At 44.6% G+C, this 26,193-nt stretch overlaps 1 protein-coding gene across 2 annotated transcripts; it reads right to left on the reverse strand.

Annotated features, from left to right (window-relative positions):
• Positions 1-3,680: 3,680 nt before the first annotated feature.
• rell1 (RELT like 1) lies at positions 3,681-26,193 on the reverse strand. Of its 2 annotated transcripts, none has more exons than XM_076724329.1 (7): positions 26,065-26,178; positions 19,146-19,361; positions 14,755-14,826; positions 11,847-11,901; positions 8,365-8,613; positions 5,793-5,925; positions 3,681-5,018 (listed from the first exon to the last, which is right to left on the reverse strand). In XM_076724329.1, exons 1-7 carry the CDS (start codon positions 26,087-26,089, stop codon positions 4,983-4,985), a joined length of 786 nt encoding a protein of 261 aa, XP_076580444.1. In that variant the 5' UTR covers positions 26,090-26,178; the 3' UTR covers positions 3,681-4,982. The 2 variants fall into 2 exon arrangements, 1 of the variants encoding a protein (XP_076580444.1); XR_013076598.1 differs by having other exon boundaries at positions 5,007-5,018; positions 8,357-8,613; positions 26,065-26,193.

The following is a 26,193-nucleotide window of genomic DNA, read 5'->3' on the forward strand; positions in this document are numbered from 1 at the left end:
GTGTGCTCTATTTGCTGCCGTTATCTTTCCCTGTGGTCAAACATTTGTCCTGACGAACGTCTCAACACCGACACCTTGGCTTTTTGATTTAATACCCGGATTCTCTCCGGAGCCTCACTTAATAAAGACGTGATATCTTTGATATTAGCATTGTGTTAGCCGTCAGACCAAATCCCTGAGGCTTTTTAATAGATTTAACTGCTGTAAAGATATGCAGCCCCTTCCTGTGAATCTGGACCTTGAGAAGTGCAGCTCATAAACACTTGAGGTCTGCACCAAACTTCTGCTCGACTTCTCTGTTTGCCACTGCCTCCATTTAAAAACAAAGATACTCCAGTTTTATGCACTGATTAAATCTCCGGTTTTTCACAGGATTTTCTGACACTGACCAAACTTATCCTTGAATCTTACACCTTCCATATCTGACAGTCCCTGTGTGACACTTCACCTCTCAGTACCCTCCACTGTTCCTGTCATCCGAGTGACTCCCAGCAATCAATTCGCCTCACCCCGCCTCGAGATAACGGCACAAAAGCAGTTCTGCAACAAGCTAATTTGTGCCACAACCTGCTGCGAGTGTCATGCAGATGGCGTGTGTGCAGGCGAATAAGGAGCACTTGTGTGTCAGATTCCTTCATGTTGTTTTTATTAGGTCCATTAGGCAGCTGGCTGCAGAGTCCCTGAGGTGTGTGCGCGCTCGGTTAACATGTTTGTTTTTCTCAAGGCTTTGTTGGCAGTAATGATGTCACCCTTAATTGTAGCACACCTCCTTGTCTCAGAGGATTGGGTAGGGCTGTATTTAAAGAGGAAATATCACTAATATCAGCGTATAAACAGAAATCTGAAGCTGGAAATAAACAGCAAGTGCCACATAACTTGCAGGAACGCAACAAGCCGGCTTTTTCTCTGATTTTACTTCCTGGTTTCCTTCTGTTAACACGGCACAGGCTGGATTTCAGGGTCCGCCACCCGCTCGCCTGTCAGTGTTTGTTGATTTTACCTTCCTGTGCTGAAAGCGCATTAATCAGTGTCCACATTAAATGGTGTCTTTCACCTTTAAATGTGTGAGAAAGAGCTCAAAATAGACCTCCATGTTTTGGAATTCAGCCGCTGTCCCTGGAAAAGTTTCACTCTGGTTAAATATTAAATTCTTTACCTGAAAACTCAGATCAATTTTTTCTTTCCTGAGAGTTAAGTCGCCAGCCACCAGCGTCACTTTAGACCAGGTTCACTAAAGTTTCAAGACCGCCAAGAATATCTTGTTCTGTGCACATGTAAACAGTGAATACGTCAAAACAAAGTAAATTTGTTTTTAGACACAAAAGTTTCTTTTTTTAATCAACACAAATGTTTTATCCCCCAAAAAAACTGAACCAAAACCTGAGAAAAAAGCATTTTCAAGCAAAAAATTGATTTCATATTTATATAGCTTGTTTGCAGATGACATAATGTCACTTTTTTAGATGGAGGGCAGGAAGTGATCTTCTGCACAGGAAGCACTATAACACACTCAAAATGCCTGTTTAGTGTCGCTTACGGCTGCTCAGCGCCCCCTACTGCATAACAGTGAAAACACTGATTATCAGAAAACCTCGTCAATGGCCGTTAGCAACGTTTGCTAACATTAGCTAAAAAAAAAAAAGAAGACACCATACCGTGAGCTGCTGGTCATACCAGACCAAGTGAGGGTGTACCAGCAAAACAGTGAAGTGTTTCCAACTGATCGAGGGCAAGTTTCATTTCTAATGAGCTCAGCTTCTCATTCCTGAAAGAATCAATGACTTATTTTTCCTTTCAGAGGGTAGATGGTGCTGCTTTAACTCTAGTTGAAATACTGCCATTCCCCCTCCTCACTGTCCTCTGGAATCACTCTCTCTGAGTTAAAGAAAGGTGGGCAGTGAGCCGTCCCAGAAGGTCACCGTGTTTACGGCCCTGATGTGGTTCAAAGGTGTTAAACATTGACTAGATTTCCTCCCTCTGATCCCAAATATTTCCCTTAATTTTTTTTCCGCTCCCGAGCCAGAGCGAGCCATCCTCTTGGCTGATCGCCAGAGACAAAGATAAGATGTAGGGCACTTAGCCTGGCATCGGCATGGGAACCCTGTCGCCTGGAGGCCTGAATAATTCAGTGCCTGAGATAAATTTACTGCTTATGAAGTCACGCAAAAGAGACAGAACAGAGCTTTATTATTATCTATACCATTTCTATGTGCATACCTAATGTCCTCCTGGAATTTCTGAGTGGCTTTAATGCAGTGTGGGAAACCTTCCACAGAAGCGGCGACACACTCTGTGTCTCTGTGTCCCTGTAAGAGCTAAAGTAAACACACGCATGCAAGTCAATATTTGCTCCACGTCCGACATGTCCTGCACTGTCAACCACATCTTTCAGGCTGGTTTAACACCCTCAAGCCACCCGGTGTGTGTGTGTGTGTGTTCTCATAATAGGCAGGTCTGCTTTGAGCCTCCAGCCATGGGTGGGGTGATGTCGCCTTGTGTGCTATCTGGGTTTCTTTTCCACTGCATGTAAATGTTCCTTCGTCCCTGTCAACACTTTGAAAGTCAATCCTCCCTCCAGCGCTGTCAAGTGACACCAGCGGCAGCCATGTGTCACTCAGAGGCCTTGTTTAATCACATCCTCGCTGTTGTTCGGAGCAGTTAGGCGTCGTGTTAATAATTCAGCGATGTAATAACCTAAATTAACAGATTTCTATCTTTTCTTCTGCTCCTCGAGTCTCTTTAAGGTCAAAAAACTTGTTTCTCCTTTATCGAAAGCGTGCATGTTCGCCTGAGCGACCCCGATAAGACTCTGAAGGTCAAGCAGACAAAGAGCGAAGAACCGCTCGTCCTCGGTCGTGCGCGTCGGCTCTAAACACCTCTCCATCTCCATCTCATCTCCATTATCTGGAAATAATGTGATCGAGAGCCCGAGGTCGTCGGACTACCTACTCGAGATGAATAAGACAAATCATCTTTTCATTACGCCGCAAAAAGGCAGAGAAGGAGCGAGGAGGGCGCAGAGATGAGGGAAGGAAATGAGACGGAATGGAATATGAAGACGGATGTTTCGCTCAGGTGAGGAGGAGAGGGAGAGGTTAGCCTGCAGGTCAGCGGGCTCTGGCTCTCAGCGCCTTTAAAAATCAAGTTTTTAACCTCGTTACTGTGTCTGCATGGTGTTTTTTTTATCAAGTCAGGAGAGAAATGAGCGGTCAACGCCGCAGATGAGCATTTCCTCTTCGGTCTGCGGTGACCCAGTGACTCACAAACCTGGATTCAGACAGTCAGGGTTTCATACGTCACAGCTGGGGAAGCGATCCCTTCAACTTGCAGGGTGGAGGTGCGGTGAACATCAGAGAGAGAAGCCCGGTGGAGCTACATATCAGTGTTTTCTAGCTAAAAAAGTGTGAAAATCCAAAGCCTTTTTCCAGAGCTGAAGCCCGACACTGAAGCCTGTCTCCAGTTTATTGATCGATTTCGCTCAAATATCAGAGCCAAAGCTCAGAATCTCAGTATCGTCTTTGATCAGTATCTGACTTTTGCCGTCATGCTAGCCAATGGTCACACATTAGTGCTCCTTTGAATTCAGGCTCAGCTACAAGACCCTGTTGAGGCCAGGAGGAGAGGATTTGATGAAATGTCTCAGCCGGTAGACAGTGATTAAATGATAATAAGGTGAATTAGGTATGGTTTGATTTGTATTAGTCATTTTTATTTGCTTTATTTATTTCATTACACAATAAAAACACAGCAAACTGTCCAAAAATATGACTGACAAAAAGGTTTTTTTTTAAAGTTTAAAAAAAAACTGAGGCACAACGAAATGACATTCACAGACTGTGAGCCGAAACAAACACGTTTTGATCAGAGAGATCTGGGGCAATTACAGATTTGGATGATCACGTCCGACGTCACAAGGATCTTTACAGAGCTGCTCCAGCGATTTAGTGTCGCAGGACTCACGTGAGATTAAAAACAGAGTGATCAAAACCAAAGCAGCAAAGGCTGAAAAAGAAAACTGGCTTTTAGTCTCTAGTATGGGCCAAACTCCAGAAACACTGGACTTTCATATTCTCTAAATCTTTAGAAATTTGTGTCTTTTAAAATCCAATTTCTAACAAAGGCTTTCCCTTTTAAATGTCTACACATGTGCACATGACCGCTAACGTCTCCCGTTTGCTAACACATTTGAGGTCTGCTGTTAACATGGAAATAACACTGTCGCCGAGCGTGCAGCCCGTGTCTGAACATCAGAGCTAATGTGTTGTTTGACCCAGAATCCTGCACGCTCTTCTACGTTAGAGGTCAGTGCGGAAAATCGACACCAAGACGGGAGCTGACAGACACACTGACCTGACAATAATGCTTAACCACCCTGATGGCGAGGCGCGTTCTGACATCGCGTTCACGCCGCGACGGGATGCTGTAACTCTTATCGCATCTGCTCCCGCTCTGGTCTACTTCCTGGTTGTGTGGCCTGCGTGTTAGGTTGTTCCTGCTTCCTGTTTGGGAATGACGCCGCACAATTTAATCTCACCCTCATCTGGAGTGAACGGTTATCAATTAACTGGCCGACATGCGAAATCTCGTCTTCACCTCCTCATACAAAAACATGTGTCCAGGCATCGCGGACCTCATCCTCGGGTCAGGCTTCCATGACGTTAAGCAGCTGCCCTGCTTTAACGCCCTTGAGCAAGGCACTATTGTAAATCTGTTTAAGGAGGAAACGGAGCGTCTTAAATAGACACACCTCACCTCCTTCTGCTTGTAAAAATAACTGGCTAGCGTGGCTCTACGCGCCACTCTCGCCGCCGCCGTCCTCGTCGTCAGCAGCGCGTTTGGCTCCGTGCGGAGCAGGAATGTGGAGGGACGACCCCCCCGGGACCACTCTGTTGCTTCGCTCCTCCACTGCTGAGGTCTCAATGTTCTTGTTTGGGTTTCAAAAAGTGTCCAGATGATGAAAACGTGACACTTTACCTTCATTTCTATCGCTTCTCTTTGTCCAAGCTGTCCGTCTGCTCCTGGTGGGGAGGAAATAATCGGGATTTAATAGAAAGTAATCGCCTCCTCAACGCCGCAGCCTGTGTTTACTCTCTTGGGTGGAAGGCATTTGTCTTCTTCGCACAGTCAACGTGAGAAAGCTTAAAGTCAATATGTGAAAAAACAGTGTGAAATTAAACCAACACGGATGTTAAATGTGTTGTATCATCCATGAAACACGAGTGTCATGTCTCTCCACCCAAAATACAAATTCAGTTCTGCCGTCGATTCAGCCAACTGAGCGTGAACGTCAGGATCTGCTCGGGGTTTTTAGCACATGTGGAAAACATTTTTTTTTTTTTTTTTTGTCACATAAGAATCTGAGAAGACATCGACAGGCTGCTCATGATCACCTGGAGCGTTTTCATCTGACAAACCACAGTTCCTGTGATTAAAGACAGAACAGCAGAGCTGGAGGCTGATTGCTGCTACGGCTCGACTTTTTTTTATCTTTATCATGAATTTTTTAACACTTATTTAGCTAATCGTTGAATGGAAGGTAAAGTCTGTACACGGATTCATATCTCTTACTTGAAAGTCTCTTTCTTTTCAGTTTTTAGTATTTAGCTGAGGCTCAAACACATTTACAATGTATATCAAAACAGTGCTAAATGCAGAGTTCTTTACTCATCAAAGCTGTAATGTTCTCTGTCACTAAAAGCTGTGAGCGCGCACACATAAATCAACATTTATTCAAACACAGAGCGTCAGCGGGGAGCAGACGACACAGACGAAGAAGTTTCCAGGATACCGACCTGCTGGGACTCGGACGTCGTCCGGCTCTTGGGCTCCACCTCCGTCGGAGATGTGGGGACGCTCCCGTTGGAGTCTGTTATGAGCAGGGTCCGCCTGTCCCTGGCTGCTTTTTCACACTTCGTCACCCGGAACCTGAAATGAATAAGACAAAACAAATAAAGACACCATATGAAGGTTTGGAAGGTTTCTGCAGCCTGGAAACCACATGAAGTTTGGACTGCAGTGAAAGCTTTTTCTAGGTCAGAACTTTGCTTTGCTGTTGGTGTTTTTGTTAAAAGTATATTGAGATCATACGTACTGAAAATAAAGCGGAGAAAACGGCCCTGAAGTTCACGCTGCTGAACATAAACTCAGTGGGTGTCAGATATTCTTATTTGGGCCACAGCTGGCGTCTGCTTCTGCCTCACTGTGACTCTCGCTCACCTCAACTTTAGACCCCTCTCATCCACCCACACACCCACCCAAAGGCACACACACGCACGCACACACACACTCCAAAGCTTTAATTAAATCAGCAAATGAATATTCGTATCCAGGTCATGCTGACCCCTCTGCGTACGCGGCCATTCATCTGGGTGTGCAAATGAAAAGCAAGCTCTCTGCATCCCAATCAGCTCACAGCAGGACATTAAGGATGAGGGGAGCGCTCGCGGCGTGACGGCGTCGAGCCTGCGTGCCTTCCCGGGTTCACCGGTGGACTGAGGAACGCCATCTTTACCTTAAACACCTCAGACAGTTCTATTCCAGAGTTCACTTCCAACTGTGGCGTTTGGTCTTAAATACCTTTCAAACACTGGAAAGCAACGGAGAAGAGTCCATCTTTAATACCACGAAAACTCAACACGAGGTTTTCTTCACGTTAGAACTCTTGGTAGTTTTCCTTGTTTGTGGCGGAGTCCGCCATTCCCGTGCCTCTTCGCACTGTGTTGGAGTTTAATGCAAGCAGAACCTTCAACTCCAGCTGCTTTGAATTGAAAGTGTTCAAGAGGTGAAACACAGGGCGGCTGCAACTGTGAGGCAGCTACATGAAGCACGCCTGAATGAATGAGTAAATACAGATTCAGTGTGAGACACCAGCCGACCCCCAAAAGTCTTGTGAGAACTGGACAAAAAAAGAAAATCCATCACAGTGCGAGAGAGCCAAAAAACACTGTTGATCTCTGATATTAACGACGTTTCAGCCCTCCAGCCTTCATCAGGTTCAATTGATTGGTTCTTTCAGAGTCTGTGATCTGACATCCGCTCATAAGATGTTCTGCGGTTCGAGATTAAGGACAAAAAGTACAAAAGTAGTTTGTTTGTGTGCCTTGAGGAGGGAGAAAAACTCTCCGACATACAAGAATCAAGCTGCTGTCCTCCACTTTTCTACCTTCTATAAAGATGTCATGTTTCCAAGGACTGACAGTCTGATGAAGAAAGCTCTGTGTGACATCCTTCGAAATCCACACTGCTGAAATCTGTGCAAAAACAGGCAAAAGCCCACTGAGGGCTCTCCGTTCTGATTGGCTGGAAGGTGTGGATTGTTTGTCTGCAGGTCTGAATGAACACGCCTGCATTAAACTTGGTGAAGACAGCAACAGTTGCGTGTTTGCATCCACATATTTTTACATGCATTTTGAGGAGTCACATTAGAAAAGGCTGATGAAACACAAAAAGCTTTTCCACTTTTTCCTTTTTGCTTTAACGCTTTTGCGACTGGAGAATTGGCGCCACCTACTGCTCATCTCAACAAACCAACTGCTGATATTCTCATGATGGCAGTGGATGGAAAAAAGCAATCGTTTTTGTTTTCTTTTTGTCGATTTTCTCGAAATTCAGTTGAACTTTGCGATGCATTTGGATGGAAAACCACCCGGCTGGGAACCATGCACACTTAAATTCAGACCTGTCCGGTGAAATGAGGTGAACTGAAACAACATCCTCACCACATAACTATAGTAGTAATTTACTAATATGCTCATTAAGAATTTTACACTCATATTTTGAACATTTGCTGCTTTGTGATTAACATTAGTTTGTCTTTCTTCTCCTGTTTACTGTGTATCGTTGTTGTGAGATGCTGCATACAGTTGCCATCGCAGGGACACATATTGATATTAAAAACACAGGCAGGTTGACATTGTGTATGCTTCACTATCACCTAAAAGTCTCTGTCACCGTCTCAGTTTTGTGAGAACCTCCTTCTGTTTGGCGAGCTGTTTAACAGGGACCGCTGCCACAGACAGATTAACCACTGACGCTTCCCACGCACCCTCAACACAGTCTGAACCCTGCAGCATTTATTTTCCCAGGCTTCACCCTGAACCCTCCACCTGTGTGTTTTCCAGGTCGCTGGTTTGGTGTCAGAGTGCACATCAGTCTTTAACTGAGCAATTAACTTTGGATTTCTCAGTGGCTAATATTTAGAGTTAATGTTTGACTGTTCGGTGCTGTGTGCACACTAATACCTAACAGGCTTCTGGGGCAAACTGTTGTCATTTACATCTGCTAATAAAAGAACTATTGTAGGTAGGGAAATCATCGTCATCATTTGCTCCTGCCTCAGACACACACTCACACACACCTGCCCACCTGCCCACAGCCAGGACCGTGACCTCTCCGTGGTGGCTGCGCCGGTGTTCCGACTTACGGGCCGACGGCCTCCTCATCAGCGGCCATTTCTTCTGGCTGCAGCGGGTGCAGATGTTCTTGTTGCCGCCCGGGCCGCCGATGGTGTGCAGGTGGTTGCAGGTGTGCTTGGCCGCTCCTAAGGGTGCACCCGGCGATACGGGAGTCATCGGAGGTGTCGGGGTGCAGGGAGAGGTGGGGGTGAGCGGGGGACTGGAAAAGCAGACATTAGGAAGTTCACAAGCTGACCTACATTCAGTCCAAGACACTTTTATTCAACAGAGAGAATTCAAGCTCGGTGAATCCTGCAGTGACTCTTTTACTGACAAGCTCTGAACAACAACCATGTTTCATAACAACAATGGAAGCAACCAGGTGAGGCGCTGGACACCTGATCAGGAGAGAATTACATGAGACAACGAACAGGTACCTGCATTCATCCTAGAAGTGTATTAAAAGGGTCGAACTATCTGCAGCTCTTCTTTTCATCTCTCCACAAATGTGGAATAAACAGTGTTTCTACTCACTGACATTAACATGTGTGCATGTGTGTCAAGGGACAGGCGGCATAATGAGCTGCAATCCTTTGATCTGACAACTTCCTGAGGTTCCCTCAAGGTTCTTGGTCCGCTGGAAAAGTTTCCCTCTTCGTGGCCTTGTCCAAACCATAAAAGCATGTCATATTTTAGGGTGAGTGTAAAGGGTTGTGAGTTAAATCGCAGGGGTCGCTGATGGGGAAAGCACAACAAAAAACACAAAACTGGGTCCATTTTTTCAGATTTCCCTCTCTGTTTTCTTGTGAATTACTGAATAATTTTAGGCGACCCAGGCCTTTTTAACAATTATTCAAACAAAAGAAAAAATATGATCAGATGAACACGAAGAAATATGCAACCAGTGAGAGGGGGAAGCAGGAAGCAGACCTCGCCTGGGGGCCACTGGTGTAAACAATGTGTGAGTAACACACATGTGAGATGAATAATTCTGCTTTTCTTATTTTTCAAACAAATGCACAGAAAATATGCATTATGCTCGTGTGCGGTGCGAGGAGCCCCGATGAGCAGAGGGGGGAAAAAGACACGGCAAAGGGGAGATCAGCTGATGTGAGCAGAGCATCTCATGGAAAAGGAGGCTGAGGGATGGTGGAGAGGTGGAGGCGGGAGGACTGGTGGTGGGAGCAGCACCGAGGCGAGGGGAAGTTAAGTGCCAAATCTGGAGAGGCAGATAGCGAGCCTGGCCACACTACAGTCACTCTCCTCCTTGCCGTCTCCCTCCATCCCTCTCTCTCCTTTTTCCTCCCCCTCTTCCTGCCTGGCTGGCTGGCTGTCTGTCTGTCTGTCCGTCTCCCTCTCTCCCCCTTAAGTGTCCCATAAATTACCCCCGCCGTACCCCTCTTCCCCCCCATTCCACCATCTCTAAGTGATCTACTGGCAGGCTGCCCAACCTGGCTGGGAGAGAGAGAGAGAGCGAGAGGAAGATATGAAGAGTAACAGCAAGAGAAAGAGGGAGTACCACAGAGAGCAATTTCAACCAAATGGGCAAATAAGTGGAGGGAAACAAGCGGAGGAAATATGCGGAAAAAAGAGATTTTTGGAGAGAGAAGTGAGGAAGCGAGACACATGAAAGTGACGCCGGGAAAATGTGTGCAATTGCAGATTTCTGCTGCTTTTTCCACAATGTGACTGAGCAGAATACCTCAAGATCTAATCCTTGGCAACAGAGGCAACGCTCCCACTATTTATCCACACAGGTCCTCCCGTATAAAGGAGAACATCTCTCCCCTCTTTATCTCTCTCCTTCACTCCCAGAACAATATGTGGCGGGACGAGAAAGATGACAGGAGGCGAGAGAGGGGAAAACATACTCCTCTAACTCAATTTACTCACAGTCCTCTTCTGTCACGGCCATCTCCTCCTCCAATCTGTCTATCAGCCTGACTCCCTCTCGCCTTATCTCAGGGGCAAAGCAACCCGAAGACGTCTAATCTCAGCCTGTACCACCACCTCTTCTTACGACGTGGGGCAGCCAGGCAGCCTTTGATTCCAGGTGTGAATGTCAAAATGTGAGAGACCCACTGAAGGATCCTGGCCATCCAATGCAGGCTAGAGCACTTTAAAGTTAGCTATTCATCGTTTATGATTTATTGTTTTTATCCTCAAAAAGTACGTCTTAATGTTTGAGGATAAATGTCCTTTACGATGAAGATGAACCAGTGTGTTTGGCAAAAGTAATACTATCTCAGCTGGGGCTGCTTTAGTGTAAACTTTCCCTAATCCAGTTTACTCCCAGTCCAAACCAAAGAACAGGACAGAGGCGCTAACGTTAGCCTGCACTTGGATACCATACGTACACGACACAGTGAATGTGCTATTGTGATGGTTTATTTTTAAGCCTAACTTTTTACCTCACAAAAACATGAAAAGCTCCAGGACATTGGAAGTAACTACAGTGGTAACGCTTACCACTTAGTGAGCAATTTAGCTGGAAATGCTAATGTTTGCAGTTTACATAAGGAATGCATTAAACTGTGTTTTTGTCTGTGTTAACACTCCTGTGTTAAAAGAAAACTCTAAACTCTTCAGATGCAGAGTATTTCTCCTACTACAGCCCCATGAACAGCACCAAGCTTCACAGGCCTGTCGTGCCAAGTCTCACTGATTAATCTGTTTTCCAGTCATTAAAATGAATCTCTTGGTCTAACCAATGTATCCAAATGGTTTGTTTTGTCTGACCATCAGTCCAAACCCCAGAGATTATTAACTTACAGTGATATAAAACAGATGAAAGCACCCGATCCTTCTTGCATTTGAGAGGTCGGACTGCCGTACATTTGTGATTTCTGCCTGAGAAATGAACTGTTGCAGCACAAATGCGGGCTGCTGTATTTGTAAAGCCTCGAGTACAACCCTGATTCCTACAAAGCTGGGACGCTGTGAAAAACATAAAAGAGGGTGTGATAATCTGCTCATCCATTTTGACATATGCTCAACTGGAAAGAGTACAAACACAAGATATTTACTGTTTTACTGTATTATATCTTTACTTTCATCAAACTGCCAGCGTCCCAGCCCAACCAGATACGGTCTCTTTGGCACAGCGCTCCCTTTTTAAGTGGACTCATAGTCTCACTCACTGTATCGCGGCTAAGAATCCAACCAGGAAACATGCAAACAACTGTGCTCAATACGCTTTAATCATCCCACAATACAGTGATATGGGGCACGGTGGCATTTCGGGAAAAGTCCCCAGCTGCTCGCCCTCAATCAAACCTCGCCAATCTGGAGGAGTATCAGAAGAGAAATGTGGCCTGATTGCCTTGTGAGTTCACTTCCTGCTCTAGCAACTCTCACTCTCGCTCAGGAGTGACACCGGCAGGCTTTCAAGGAGGCCTATGGCGCCATCTGGTGGTTGAGGCAGTGAATGCTTTGCAGGCAGAGGACACTTACCCATCAGAATCAATGCTGTTTTCATGAACCATGGCTTTCAGGGCATCTGAGTTTGCTGTAGAGAGAGAGAGACAGAGAGAGAGAGAGAGGGAGTTACACACTTAAACAGACAGAAGAAAGGAAGAGCGAGAGGCAGAGATAAAACTAGCGCTGGGAATTAGCGAGGAGAACGCTCCAGTGACTTCAAAAGCAGAGTGCTTATTGAAAGATGGCTACAGCAGATTAACTCCTTAACACAATTAAACGCCACATCACATGCACCCACCGAACACATAATTACTGTACACAACAACCTCAGGGGAAGATGCCAAACCAGGAAAAACTTTTGTCGGAGCAAATAAACTCCAGAGAGTGACTCTGAGAGTAAAAGTCAGTTTGCAGGTGAGCCCAACTTCTGGTCTCAGACAAAGCAGCATCCACAGCTACGACACACAGGCAGGACTTCTCTCAGGCCTGGCCGCGATGCATTCACTGACTGCCTCACACAGTGTAGAGACACAGAGATGACTCATGCAAGTAAATGTAGGAGATTCATGATCTGGTTTTATCTCAAACATGTACTGACTTCAACCTCTGTCCTCCTTATCGTCCTCATGTCATCACGCAGCACAGGGGGTTTCACAAGAACATCCCTGATGACTGCTTGTTATCTTTAGCCCGCCGGTATTATGAACTCTCTTAAACTTCTGTCATTGGATTGTACAAGGCTTTTCTTGCTTTTCTCACTTGTTTTTGTGATGTCACACACCACTGAGCACCAATCAGGATTTGACAAGATAACTGTCAATAAAATCTGATCACACTCATAAAGAAGATTAGCTGAGTTTGAGTGTTAAACTTTAACTTTTTGTTTGGTGTATGTAGTCATGGATATTTGTGAAAGAGAAAAACACTTCAGGCGCTTGTCTAACTGAACTGTTTGTGTAATGTGCTGTGTGTTTCTGGCCACAAGCAGATAATATCACATCATCTAAATGCAGCTACAATAAAACTTTACTGCAGGGAAATTGAAGCAGTTCTCTATCTAACAGGTCAGGTGTCAGTTCATCAGTAGTAATGGGCTATTTTAGCTTTTAAAGACAAAAAAAGACTCGGTACAGACCCTGAATATATCCACCCGTTTATCTTTCAGGAATACGAAAGAGGGCGGACAACTGAAGGGTGTAATTTTGGTGCAAACATATGTAATCTATCCTATCCATATGGCCTACGACTGCTACTTGCGGCGTCGACTCAGTTCTCATGTTTATTTATACAAAACTGTGGCCGGTGGTGGAAATGTGAAGTACACAGATCACTTCCTGTGTTCCAGATTATTATCCCCATGAAATATACCAGCAACTCGATTTTTAGAGTGGCCAGTAATGAAGCTTTCAAGTTTTCTATAAATACACAGTATATAACTTATTCCACACCGTGTCACCAGACTGACAATGTGAGGGTGAGTCACACTTGCAAACATCGTGAGGACCAAAGCAGTGATGAGTCAGCTCAAAGTTCGTCTCCTGAGGGTGGACAAAGGGATCAACACAGCGCACGGCTGCTGCCTGCGTGTGTCATATTTTAGACATCAGGACGGGACGTGGAGGACAGTTTAGGCTGCTTCATATTGGTCATACAGACCATAAAGTCCATAACATGGTAAACTGAAGCCATAGCAAAAAGATGTTTTTGTGGTTTTAGAAGGGTGTAAATATATATATCATAAATTAACAGTGTTAACACTTTAAACTCCTTTATTTATCATTTATAAGCACTAGATTAACACATTCTAATAATTATCCTACAATAGTGTGTAATTAGCTGTTTGTTAAATGTTTATATACTGCTTATAAATCCTCAATAAGGTGCAGGGGTACACCTGTTACTGCAGAGACATATGTGTGGTTTAGCTGTCAATGGAAAGTGAGCGACACTGCCAGAAACTGAGACCTTCTGTCCAATAAATTGCTCAAGTGTCAAGCAAAATGACTTTTAAATCAAGGTTACCTACAAATAGTATTAACAGCTGTTAGCCTGACTTCGATAGAGCTCCACTGCTGTGGGAGTTTAACTGGCACTGAGGGAAACGCTGCCATCGACACCGTCACGAAAGGCATGTGTTTTCATACTAATCAAGCTGATTGTATTTGATACAACCCCAGCATCGATTCTTATCTCTCCTGCTGCCATTTATAAACTCAGCCGAACAATAAAGCAATTACTTGGTATCGTGAGGGTGCTGTGGCTTATTAGGAATTTAACTTCATGTTCCAGCTAAGGGAAATAATTTCAATTTGCGGGAATGAGGCAATGAAATACCTGCTAAAACACTCGGGTGACTTCAGTGGGAAACTACCGTGACTGACCGTGTCATGTAAACCACAGTCATCGTTAATCTTCCCATAAATTCCTCTGCAGTGGCCAGTTTGTCCTGGTGTTGAACTTCCTCGAAGACCCTCATTCCCGAGTCCCACACCCACATGCACACCACTATTACTACAGAGACACTGACACACTTCCTCCCCTGAATGTGTGTGACAATGAAGCTGTCAAAACAACGCTGGAGTGCTAGTTGTAATGGCTTCCTAAAAGGAGGGCTACTGAAGGTTGACGTGACTGAGGGTCAAATGTCAGCGAGAGTCAGAGTCAGTGAGTCAGATGTATCCGGATGAGGTGAACGATACAGCCAAAATCTTCTATTACACCACAGTATACGTCATTTCAAATCATGATACAGTAATTAATACCACAATTACGCCAATATTCACCAGCCCTACATCCTCAGCTTCATTCGTCATTGAAACACCTGCTCCTTCCATGAAAGAGGCAAAACAACAGAGAAAGCTAAAGTAAAATGTGTACTCGAAAAGGCGGCAAAAGGAATTGATTTAGTCCGTGTTTGTCGCTTCATATGTTGGACACGTACCTTCATTCTTCATGATGTAGTGGACAATCTGCCCGACTGTGTCATTGTTATCACTGAAGGTGTCATTCATGTCTGGAGGAGAGGAAGACAAACAGCAATAAGTGCATTTAAGCATTCAAAATGATCATATCCTGAAGCAGTGGACAGAAAATGATCCCTGTTAAAGGAAAGTCACCAGCTTCATATAAAACAGAGGACGCAACTACAGAAAACCATGCAGCCTAAAAGCTTCTTTATAAATATGTTTGAACACTCCAGGCCTAAAGAGCAAGGACCCTTTAAATCACAAATGCCTACCATAGTTTCCATAACTTGTTGACATTGGGAGCTGGTGACATTACTCCAACATGTCTACTTGTTTCACTGGGGCAGGAAAGCAAATAATGAGCTGTGATGCAAACTCCCTCTTGAATTCATGGAGCTTTTTCCATATTGATATAACACTATTATTGCAACATGAGAGTGGATATTGTCTGGGATGATGGCTTGGATTCATTCAAATGTTGGCCACTTGGGGGCAGCGCTACAAGTTAGAAACACAAAACAATCTGTTAGCAACCAGTTGCCTATTCTAATTCTAATTTACTTGGCCAACTGGTAAATGCATGCCCAAAATTCACTTTTAACTCTGATTTACTTTCCTTTCAGAGCTTATTTCAAAGACCAACGATGATAAAAGCAGTGAGAACGAAACAAAACAGTAAAGCTGTGGGCTGTAAAACCAAAACAACGAGCAGAAAGATGCTAAAACGCTCTGTGGAGCTGTGGTGAAATGCACAGTTTGGTGACTCTGTGTGGGTTTGTCACTGTGAGGGACCCCTTTCACATTACACGTCATCATTTGGTCCATTTTCAAAGAAAAACAATGATTATAGCAGCTTTAAAGGCGCAATTACACCTGCCAATAATCAACATTTCAGCCTATTCTATAAAAGTGTAGTAAAAAACACATGCTTCTACTACTTCGATCATCATTTATTATGCGTAAATACCTTCAATCAGTGGGAGACGTGATCAATACATGCACAGATCCATACAAATGTGCTTCAAGACTGCAGACCAAACAGAAGCAGCACACACCCCTGGGAGGCACTTCCTGGAGCTTCCTGTTGATTGCTTCCTAAGTTTTTCCTCCCCTCTGACAAACATAACGCTCGTTCAGGAATCTGTAGGAGTCTTCTGGTGCGTCGAGGCTGATTTTACAGTCACCTGCGCAACGTGAAAGGCTGCCGCTCACAGCTTCGCGAACAAGTAAAGCACACAGACAGAGAGAGAAATGAAAGAGGAAACCTGATCGTTATGAAACAAGAGAGGACGAGACAGGCTGAATGAGTGAGGCGCACAAGCAATGGGGTTGTTTTTTTTTTCCTACTCTTTTGTTTCGACGTATGAGAGAAAAAGGGTTGGGCACACTGTGCAAAGACACAGAGCAAAGACAGAGACAACAGGGAAAAACCTGAACGCACATATGAGTGCTGAACCAGCTTTACGTCTACCCATCCAACACCTACTCCACGTAACACATGGGGTGGTAATTAACACAGTTCAGTGGACAGGTTCGAGGCTTTGGCCAGCATGGGAAATACTAGAGAAGCATGAAAAACAGTGGAGGGATCCTCTGTGCGATAACAGATAAGTGAGGAAGGCAGGCATGGCGTACAAACAGTTCCCTCTATCCATATCATCTCCCATGCATGTGAAATACCTCAGGGCTACCCGGTGATGCCAGAGGGTTCACGTCTGCACGGGAGAATCACCAGAGAGGCGAGGAGAGAGAGCAAAGCACATCCCTCAGCTCAACAAGTGACACGACAGATGCAGAACTGGGAAAACCAAACGTGAAGTTCAGAAAGTCTGACTGTGTTCTTCTTCTTCTTCTTCTTCTGCTGCGAGGCCACAGAACTCATCACATACACGCAAGGCTCGCGGCAATTAAGCGCTATCTGCAGTTATCATTACGAGCCGAGGGAAATTAAGCGGCCCTGCGCAGAGAGTTTTTTTGTCCCACCTCGCTTAACACACCCCTGGTTGAGTCAGAACATGAGCGATGCCGGTGCCAAAAGTCTTCCTGGTTTCTATAGGCCTCCACTCCTTCCACAGACGGAGGAAAATGGCTGAGATAAGGCCGGGATTTAACAAGACAATGATAAAGGCGCCGTCAAGATAACCACGTGATGACTTCAATACGGTGCTTATGGTTTTATGATTTCAAAGGGGTTTTCTGAAGATTTACTCAGAAGATAAGATCAACTAGATAAGATCAACTATCAGTGGAACCATTTAAAAACCACTGCATAAAATAAATTCCTATTTTTACATAAGCTCTGACACATGCAGCTCTATAGTCTGTTTTAATATTATATAAGGCACATAGAAATGCCTGGCACACACCAAGCTAATCAATCTCAGGAATGCTGTGTTGTTTCCGCATGACTGCCGACTTTGAATCTCGCCATCACATGACCGGAAAATCCTCAAAAAACTCGCGCAGACCAGTCACTAATTTAAACACGCAAAACAAATCGCCGCTTCGGCATTTATTTTTCCGCCGATTGAAACTCAGTGTGACTGAGAGGGAGGGAGCTTGGCCCGATAGTGGACATCAGTTAATGTTTAACTTGATTGGAATTTTTCTGTTCATATACTGCTGTTGTGAAGCAAAGAGGGAGATGAGGTGGAAAAAGTTATAACCTTAAGATTTTCATTAAAAACAAATCCCATTTTCGATGGTCTGCAAGTTTTTTTAAGAGCCCTTCGATGTACCTACATTCTGTAATCACCTCTTCATAGAGTAATCTTTACTGTTTGTGGCAGCTATCATTATTTGAATGCTCGATTTGAGCATGCCGAGTACCTCAGGACACAAGGCAGCACGTAATCGATCCTTATTGTCCCTTTTTGTATTCTAATCTTGCAGTATTGCCAAATCAGAGCTGCATTAAGTTATTGCTAATGCAGACGCTGTTGCATCACGTTTAAAGGTTCGTCTGGTCAAACACAGGAGGCTTTTATTGCGAGGAAGCCTCAGGAAACACAACACCGTGAGCGCATTTGTTGCTGTTGACATTCATCACTCATCTGAAAAGAAAACGGCAATTTTCTGCTCGTCTAACTCAACGAAACCAACTTCACAGCGTCCTGCTGTTGTGTGGAAAACTACACATGCTGTGTGACGCCTGGAACCAGATTGTGTGTGCGACGACGACTGACTGGCCTCTTTATGAAAACAACGTTTTTCTGTTTGGCTGCACTGTAAACACATGAACCAGTTGTTCTTCTGTTGGATATCCTGACAAAGCAGTTGCTCAGGGAGTGTTTGCAGCCCCCACATAACCCCACGGCAACCAAGTCACTCAAACCTCACTGCATCAGAAACCTACAACACTGACAACATTACAAGTTAAAATGCTTCTATGCTAATCAATAGACTGACCTGTGTCTGCCCTGATAATGTATCGCCTGCATAACAGCAAATTATAGCTTCTTCTCTATAAAATCACAGATCTAATCTTATCTCCATTTTAGATAAATATGAGACTGGTTGAGCAATAAGGTCGGGTGTGTACTGCATAACGATGATGGATGTCTTCAAACAATGAGTACATGGATGCAATAAACACATAAAGCTGATGACAATGTTTAACGCCTAAAGTGGAGATCAGACTGCAGGAGTTTGGGGCCAATTCTTCCAAACAATCAGAGGAGAAACCTGGTCTGGGACTTCGGTCTGTATCGATGTTCAGGCCAGATTATCTGGTAATGTGAGGGGTTTCCAGATTTCATCTTAAACTTCCTGAACTGCTTACAGATGCGTCTGAGCCGCACCGATAACATCAAGCATGTTTGGTATTAAAGAGTTAAAATCTGGATGATTGCATCAGTACTTTCCCAGCAGGACTAAAACATCCAATGAGAGGGCAACTCTACAAGAGGACGAAAGGAAATCAGAGGTGTTACCAAGCAACAGGAAATCTTTCTAGCACTTGAGGCTAACTTTAGCGAGCACACTTCTGTTGACAGAGTTAAAATCTCCTCACTCCACACTGGCTCGCTCAGTCTTCTGTTTTTGTTCTCTCCTCTTCTTCACAGCATCACTCCAGCAGGCTGTTGTCCCACGTCAGCCTCCGCTTTGCTCACATCTGCTTCCTGATGTGATCATGTGACGGAGATCACGTGAGGCGCTCCCTCTGGTCTCATCATCTTAATAACATCCTGTAGTGTGTTTCATTATTTTCAAATCTTGTACTGTGTGCATGTTTGTAATTAGAAGAGCATCTGTGAAGTTTCTCCATATGAGCGTGACGCAACCGGGTTTGGATGTTAAAACACCTGTCGTCTGAGTCCAGCTTAAGAGTGTTTAAAGTTGCCTAAACAGTTTCCAGTTTCCTTACCTCCACCCAGCTCAAGATCCTTCTCCTCTTCACACTCCTCCTCGCCATCCTGGGCCTCAGTGGTGCATCGATAGCCCTTACTCTTCAGAACGTGGCAGATCACCACCCCCAACAGGCCCAGAAGGAAGAAAACAGGCACCAGGACGAACGCCATGTAGTCTGGTTTGCCCGCATCTGCTGCACCATCACCTTTTCCAGCATCTGGAGTCTGATCCGCTGGAGGATGGAGATGGATGAAGGGTAGGAAGAAACAGAGATTTGAAAGTAATGATCATTTTAAATATTGTCACACACAAAAAAAACAAAACAAGGATTGTCATTACAACGCCCTTGATGGCAACCTGATACCCAGAGTGAGTTTGAGGACTCACTCCAGGCCCGGGCTGAGCAGCTGAGGGGATTTAAATGCTATCAGCTGCGACATGACAGAGATTTCATGTTCCCTTCCTGGACCAATCAGGCCTGCTGTCGTCTCTGCCCTCTAACAGCTCGGTCTGCGGCAAGCTGCCCACCGCTTCGAGGACTCATTTGGTGTAAGAGGCAGAGAGAAAGAACAGATAAACCAAAAATACTAAATGTGAGGGAAGACACATACTGATGAGACAGAGGACGACAGCGAGGCTGCTGAAAGACAGCTTTACAAGCGTCCTTCGGATGGGAGGAATGGGGGACAATCAGTGTTTTGTCAGTGTCTTTCATTAAAATGTCTTTTTAACCTCCTGCTCCTGATGTGAAATGAACATGTAAAGTCGTGTAATAATCGTGTCATGCAATATTTTGTATTTTATTTTTGAAAAAGGCAGAGGAAGCGCATTTAAGCCTGCTCCAACACTTTCACTCAGTCTGCACACACCGGGGTCTATGCTATGTGGCCCCAGAGACCAAAGTAACATCTTCATATTGCCTGTATTGTCCAACCAACAGTCTAAAACACAAAGATATTCAGTTTAATATAATGCAACGAAGCAGAAGATCCTTACTTAGAAAATCAAAAATCAAGCAAAACACTTGTAAAACATGTCCAATCTGCTAAAATATCAAGAATTTAAACCTGTAATTTTGTTGCAGACTTTGTATTCTGCATCACTGAAAGCTGAATGATTATCACATTTTTCATTTTGGACCTTGAGAGCGATCAGGTCAAAAGGTCAGAGCACAGAGTCGTGACCTGTCGTCAGCTATAGGCGAAAGCTCCCCTGGCTGCTGGCGCACCACGTGAGGCATTCCAGCGCAACGCACAAGAGGGCTTTTGTCTGGCTTCCTGTTTGCATCAGTGTGTGCGAGCTTGTGTGTGTGTGTAAGTGAGAGACACACACACACACACACACACACACACACACACACACACACACAGTGAGACAGAAAGTGTAGATCACAGTTTGAATAGAGTCTCAATCACAGCACAATCAAATCACATGTTCACACCACTCTGAAACGTACCACAGCACCGTGTGCATGCATAGGCATGTATCTGCATATCCTACCATGTGCCTCCGGATGCATACAGGCATTTGTGCTCTCCCATTGTCCCCGTTCCCCAGTGCATCAGGCTGAGCACACTGATAAAGACCATTGTCTGCTCGCTGACCATCCTGTGACCGACTGTTGTGTTCTTATATCTGCAGAGTTAGTAGACTCGCGCGTGATCATGGGCCAGTATGAAGGTTATATTAAAAACATTGGGGGGAAAAATAGAGATGGGTTGAATGGAGTAGCAACCACAGCTGGTGCTGATAAGTCTTCAGAGGGACAGCCAGAAAATATATGTGTGAGGCACATACACATCACAGGCGCAGATTCGGAAAAGAAATACGTGGATTCATAAGTAACGCTGTGTGACTGGGAGCAACTTTGAAAGGCTTTGATTAGCTACCCGCCACAGTTTTGTGAAGATATACATTTAGCTGAGTACTGAACCGCAAAAAGCACAGATCGAAACAAGAAGCGAAAGTTGAAAAATCTATTTCAAAGGAAGCTGGTATGCAGCTGCAAAACCAGAGAAAAGCAGCAAATCTTTGGCGATTTTGCTGGATAATTTGCTCAAATGACAAAAACACAAGACTCTGCTGGCTTGGTGCATCTTGGTTTGTTTTGTTAACTGAACAAAGCGCTCAGGTGTCATACTGATGACGTGTAAAGGCCTACTGAAAATGAACTGTGTTTATTTTGACTTTGGGATGAGATTAAGTCTCAGTAACATACTGTGTTACACACCAGGTTGAAAGATCCAGTGGTCCTGGCTACAAGGAAAACACCTTCCAGTGAACAGCAGCTGCACTGAGCACCGAAGCAGGTAAACATCAAATTGGACCATTTCAGACAGGAGTGGTTCGCTGCAAACTCGCTGACACCATCACTGATAAGAGGGATTCCCAAACGTATCAGCAAAAGTATTTCTGTCTGCAGAGTCAAATCCTTCACTTGATTCATCCTTTGGAGCTGAGCGCAGGCGGAACAGGTCGGCATTACGGTTCTGCCAGTTTAATTTCCTGCAGTTTTATGAGGATTTACGCTGCGAGAAGTTCTGTCTGCCTGAAGGTTATCGACATCTGTGCTGCAACATGAGATGATGTAAAATCAATCTCTGCAAAAAGGCATGCGGGAAAATGATTTGTGATTGTAAAACACCTGGAAAATAACCCCAAAAAGGGAGCTGTGAGACAGTTAAGCAGTGTGTTCTGCCTCGTCTCATCGTATTTATGACATTTTTGCCTTTATCTTCTGTTTCCTTTTCTTTTCCTAGCACCCACACACAAAGAGTATGGAAAGCACCCACTGCTTATCAGCAGTTCGTGCCGATGATCCCACCGCAATGCCAAAGAGCATGTCAGAAAAGAGGACGTAAATGTTCCTTCCTGCTGACATCAGCAGAAGACTTCATGCCACGAGGTAGCACACTGTGTGTCGATGAACCAGAAATACATTTTCTCAGAAAATTTCCAATTTTGTGAGTCACTTCATGGTAAACACTGCATCAAACAGTACTAGTCTGAGCAAAATCTACGAAAACAAGAGCTCAGAAGCGTTTTTTCTGAATCGTGACTGACCGCTCAGCTCCGTTCAGCCAGTAATCTGATCCTGAACTAGATGTAACTGCATTATTCCCCTCCATTTATTCATCTTCAGACAGAGAGAGAAAGGAAACAGGGACTGTTTGATGTCTCCTCATTGGCCGCCGTTTAGCAAGTCCACAACCTCTCACCCGTTTTACAAGCAATAATATTCAACTATTACTGCAAATATGAAAATATTCTGAACGTACACTCTCAGTTTGGGTTTTAACTGTAGTTTGCGACACGCGTGAAGGCCTCTTGAGTGTGTACAGTCAGCTCTGGGCACTGCCTAGGCAACAGTTTGCAAGGCTGGGGTGGAGATGCACGCACGAAGAAAAGCCCACGTTTGTGGTGGGAAGGAGAGACAGACCTACATCTAAACAACACGAAGGACACAGATATCGACACGTTTTTGGATGAGCGGTTGAATGAGTCAAAGCGAGAGGCTGTGTTTGTTAATCAGAGTATGAAAGGCTGCACGTAAATGGGAATATTAGTGGAATATTCATTTTCATGCGTAAAGACAATGTCAACAATAAACTTTGGGCACCCAAAACACCACAGTGTCTTTGTGCTCCTTCCTTCACTGAGAGTCTATTCCTGTCCGTTCACCCCAGGAGGTGCAGCACACAGAGCCCACAGAGACTCAACTGCTTCTCCACAGCTCAAGCTACAAATGGCCGACATGGCCAAAATCTTCTGTTTTCACCGGTACATGTCATTTTATAATCACTGTGGTGGGAGCGGTCTTGCCCAATGTGTCACATTTCTACCTTCACACACCGTCCAAACTGCCCAGCCCGAGCTGGAGAACATTTTTCAACTGATGAGAAAATGGCAGGAGGAGTACATTAAAGGCTTTCATGGACCACAACAACACATTAGGCTGAGAGTTTGCGGCCTTCGTCTCAACACTGAATGTTAAAGGTTAAAAGACTCAAACCGTCTGTGGCTCAGCCATTTCCTCACATTCAGGAAATCATGAGCAGCTAGGAAAGCAAATCTAACACCCGTGGACTTAAACGAACCACAACTCATTTCAGATTACACGACACAGCGCTGTCATTTGACCCCTCGGCCTTTCATCCATTTAGTCACTAAGTGAGCTCGGTCAAAAATGGAGAAGAAACCTCTCATAATCACCGCTCCACTTGCAGTCACACTGTAGTTCTGATACTGCGGGCAATTGCGAGATCTCAGGCGTCACGTTATGCTAAATAATCCCCCTCTGTTTGCTGGTATGTCTGTATTTATACAGCGCTGCATTTACGGAGGCGTGCACTCGGTGTGGAAAGAAACTTGCTGAACTGCACGCTGCTCAGTTCACGGGTAATTTAAACTTCGCTCGAAGAATGAGACAATCACTGCATCCTCTCTGGGAGGCAGAGACTCAGATTCAAACAAATAATCCAGAAATAGAGTTCTCTAAATTAACAGATTGTCATGTGTAGGATGCAAGTACAATGTTCTTTATTCTATTGTTTCATCTGCCAGTTATTTTCTCAAAGAATCGATCAAAGGTTTGGTCTGTAAAATGTCAGAAAACAGTGGGAAAAAAAACCCAAGATGTCATCATCAGCAAAACAAAGAAAAGCAGTCGGATGGAGGGGATGCGTTAATTCTTTGCCAAATGACTAATCATGTATTCATCACACTGTTTCAGCTCTCGCAACATACGAAACAAGAATAGCACCTTAATTACCAAGAAGGCAGCAGCAGAGGATCTTCTTAGTGCTGCAACTTTAAAAATGTAGCTCGATTCGAGTCTTGGCACGGCCCCAGAGCTTTCACCAGCAAGGCTACCTCATCCATATCTGTGTGCTTTGGAGCAACACCCCTTTAGCTCCACTGCAAATACGTTTCTGAAGAAATGTCATGCCTGCCATGTGCCAAACTAACGATTTGCTATCATGTTGTGGACACAGAAACTCAATAAAACTACTCATCTTCACTTAAAAGCATCTTATGTGCAATATCAAACACAAAAGCGACCAGCAGGTTAATATTGGATCATTTCTGAGATGTGAAATGTCGTTTGACTTTAGTCTGACAGTGAGTGTTACTACTGTCAGGTCAACAGCCCACAACTGCTTTATGTTCTGCCTCTAAGGCAAAAATAAAGCAACATGTGCTTGTGACCCATCAGCACAGGTCTTACTATTGTGTGTGGACATGAGCGCACGTTTTCCTCCAGACACGGTTTCCTTTGAAGGATTTTTACAGGCCTGAGGAGGTGAAAGTATCCAGGCCTTTCAAAGAAAAAAAAAAGACAAAGTCAGCAAAATAAACAATAATTACTGTTTCATCTTTCATTCCTTTAATCATCTTATGACTGCTCACATTTATGGAGGGAGCTCTTGAGGGGTACCGACCCCAAGTTCAGGAACCGCTGACCTCCACCACAATAATCAGCCTGCAAATGAGCGTCAAGCTCAGCTGGGAGAGCGTTCAGGCCAATGCATGAGGCGGTGAAGACACGCACACACACACATTACATGCATTCTGAACACCGAGCCAACATACTGCATGACTACATCTAATTCAATGAGCATGAGGGTTCAGCCTGTTGCAAGCCACAGACTCCTGTGGACTTTCCATGAAAACTGGAAACAGGCCTGGCATATTAAAGGTTATGAAGAAAACCGAAGCGTCGGCTGGAGCTACAGGACGACTCTGGCTTGAGGATTTCTTGATGCAGAGACACGTTAAGCACTCTTCTCTGACACGTAAGAGGCCCTCGCATTTCTCGTATTTCAACATATCCACGGGCTCTTACTCAGGGCTTCATCAGGCTGGAAAACAATCATCCGGACAAACACTTTGTTCAAACACACACTTCACTGCATTGACAGCGACATCACAGATTGTGTTCGCTGTATACTTGTTTGTTTATTTTGTGCTACCCCAATATTATTACAGCTAGGACGTTACTTCCTGACCACACTTTGTTGGTGTTATTTCAGGCAAATAACTTGAAGCTACACAGCGAGTAAATACATCTTTTGACAGTGCTGTTTTTCCATCTCACGTATTACAGGCACGCCTTAACGTGACACAGACCTTCGCTGACATACACAAACCTTATAGATCCTCAAACCAGTAATTAGTTAATTTGGTTTGATAGGCAATTAAGTTTGCCCTCTGAAACATGTCATGAGGTTTTCCACTGAGGTTTCACGTGTTTAATGCAGAGAAAGTCTGCAGCAAAAACCTCTTGGATAATAAAAACCCTGGAAAAATTAGCTTAAATAAAGCCAGAAGTGCAGCATAACTTGGAGGCAACACTACATACGACTTTGAACTTTGCTAGATCAGCAGCAAAAACCAATTCACTGACATGGGCTGACATGCTTTAATACTAACTTACTGAATATCATAGAGCACAGCTCAGCCTTTAGTTTGTTTTCATGGCAGGATTATATAACAGCCATCATGAAATACCTTTATAACAAGGGACTCGTGCTTTCTGTTCCATACTGCGTTTACAAAGACATTTTAAAGCAGACTGTCAGTGTCTTTTATACTATCTTATCCTGTTATAAATGAGTGTTCCCCACCTTCAACACACTGACAGCCTAACGTTAAGTTTGGCTGTCACACCGTGCTGTGTGTGTGTGTGCGCGCGCGTGCAGTATCCCCCTCAAACTTTCTGTATGCTAGCTCAGCTAACGTTACGCTTTATGAACGTTAGCATCAACACACCGACGACACTGTAAACTTAATGAACTCTGGCAGTTTGAAAACCAGAGCCAAACTTCTCTGAGGAGGAGGAGGGGGAGACGAGAAAACGCTGGCGGCACTTCTCACGTTTTGTTTTCTGTGTCTTCTCGACACAGAAAGAAAAAGATAAACGGCTGGAAACTTACGCGTAAAGACGGTTGAGTTGGCCATTGATGGACGGACCCGCTGCACGCCGGCGGTGATGTTCGGTACAGGCGGCAGTCGGAGGCTCTGCTCGCAACCAGCTGAGGTCAAACTGAAGTAAAGGAGGGACT

This window comes from Chaetodon auriga, chromosome 24, assembly GCF_051107435.1.
Source record: "Chaetodon auriga isolate fChaAug3 chromosome 24, fChaAug3.hap1, whole genome shotgun sequence".
Classification (NCBI taxonomy): Eukaryota; Metazoa; Chordata; class Actinopteri; order Chaetodontiformes; family Chaetodontidae; genus Chaetodon; species Chaetodon auriga.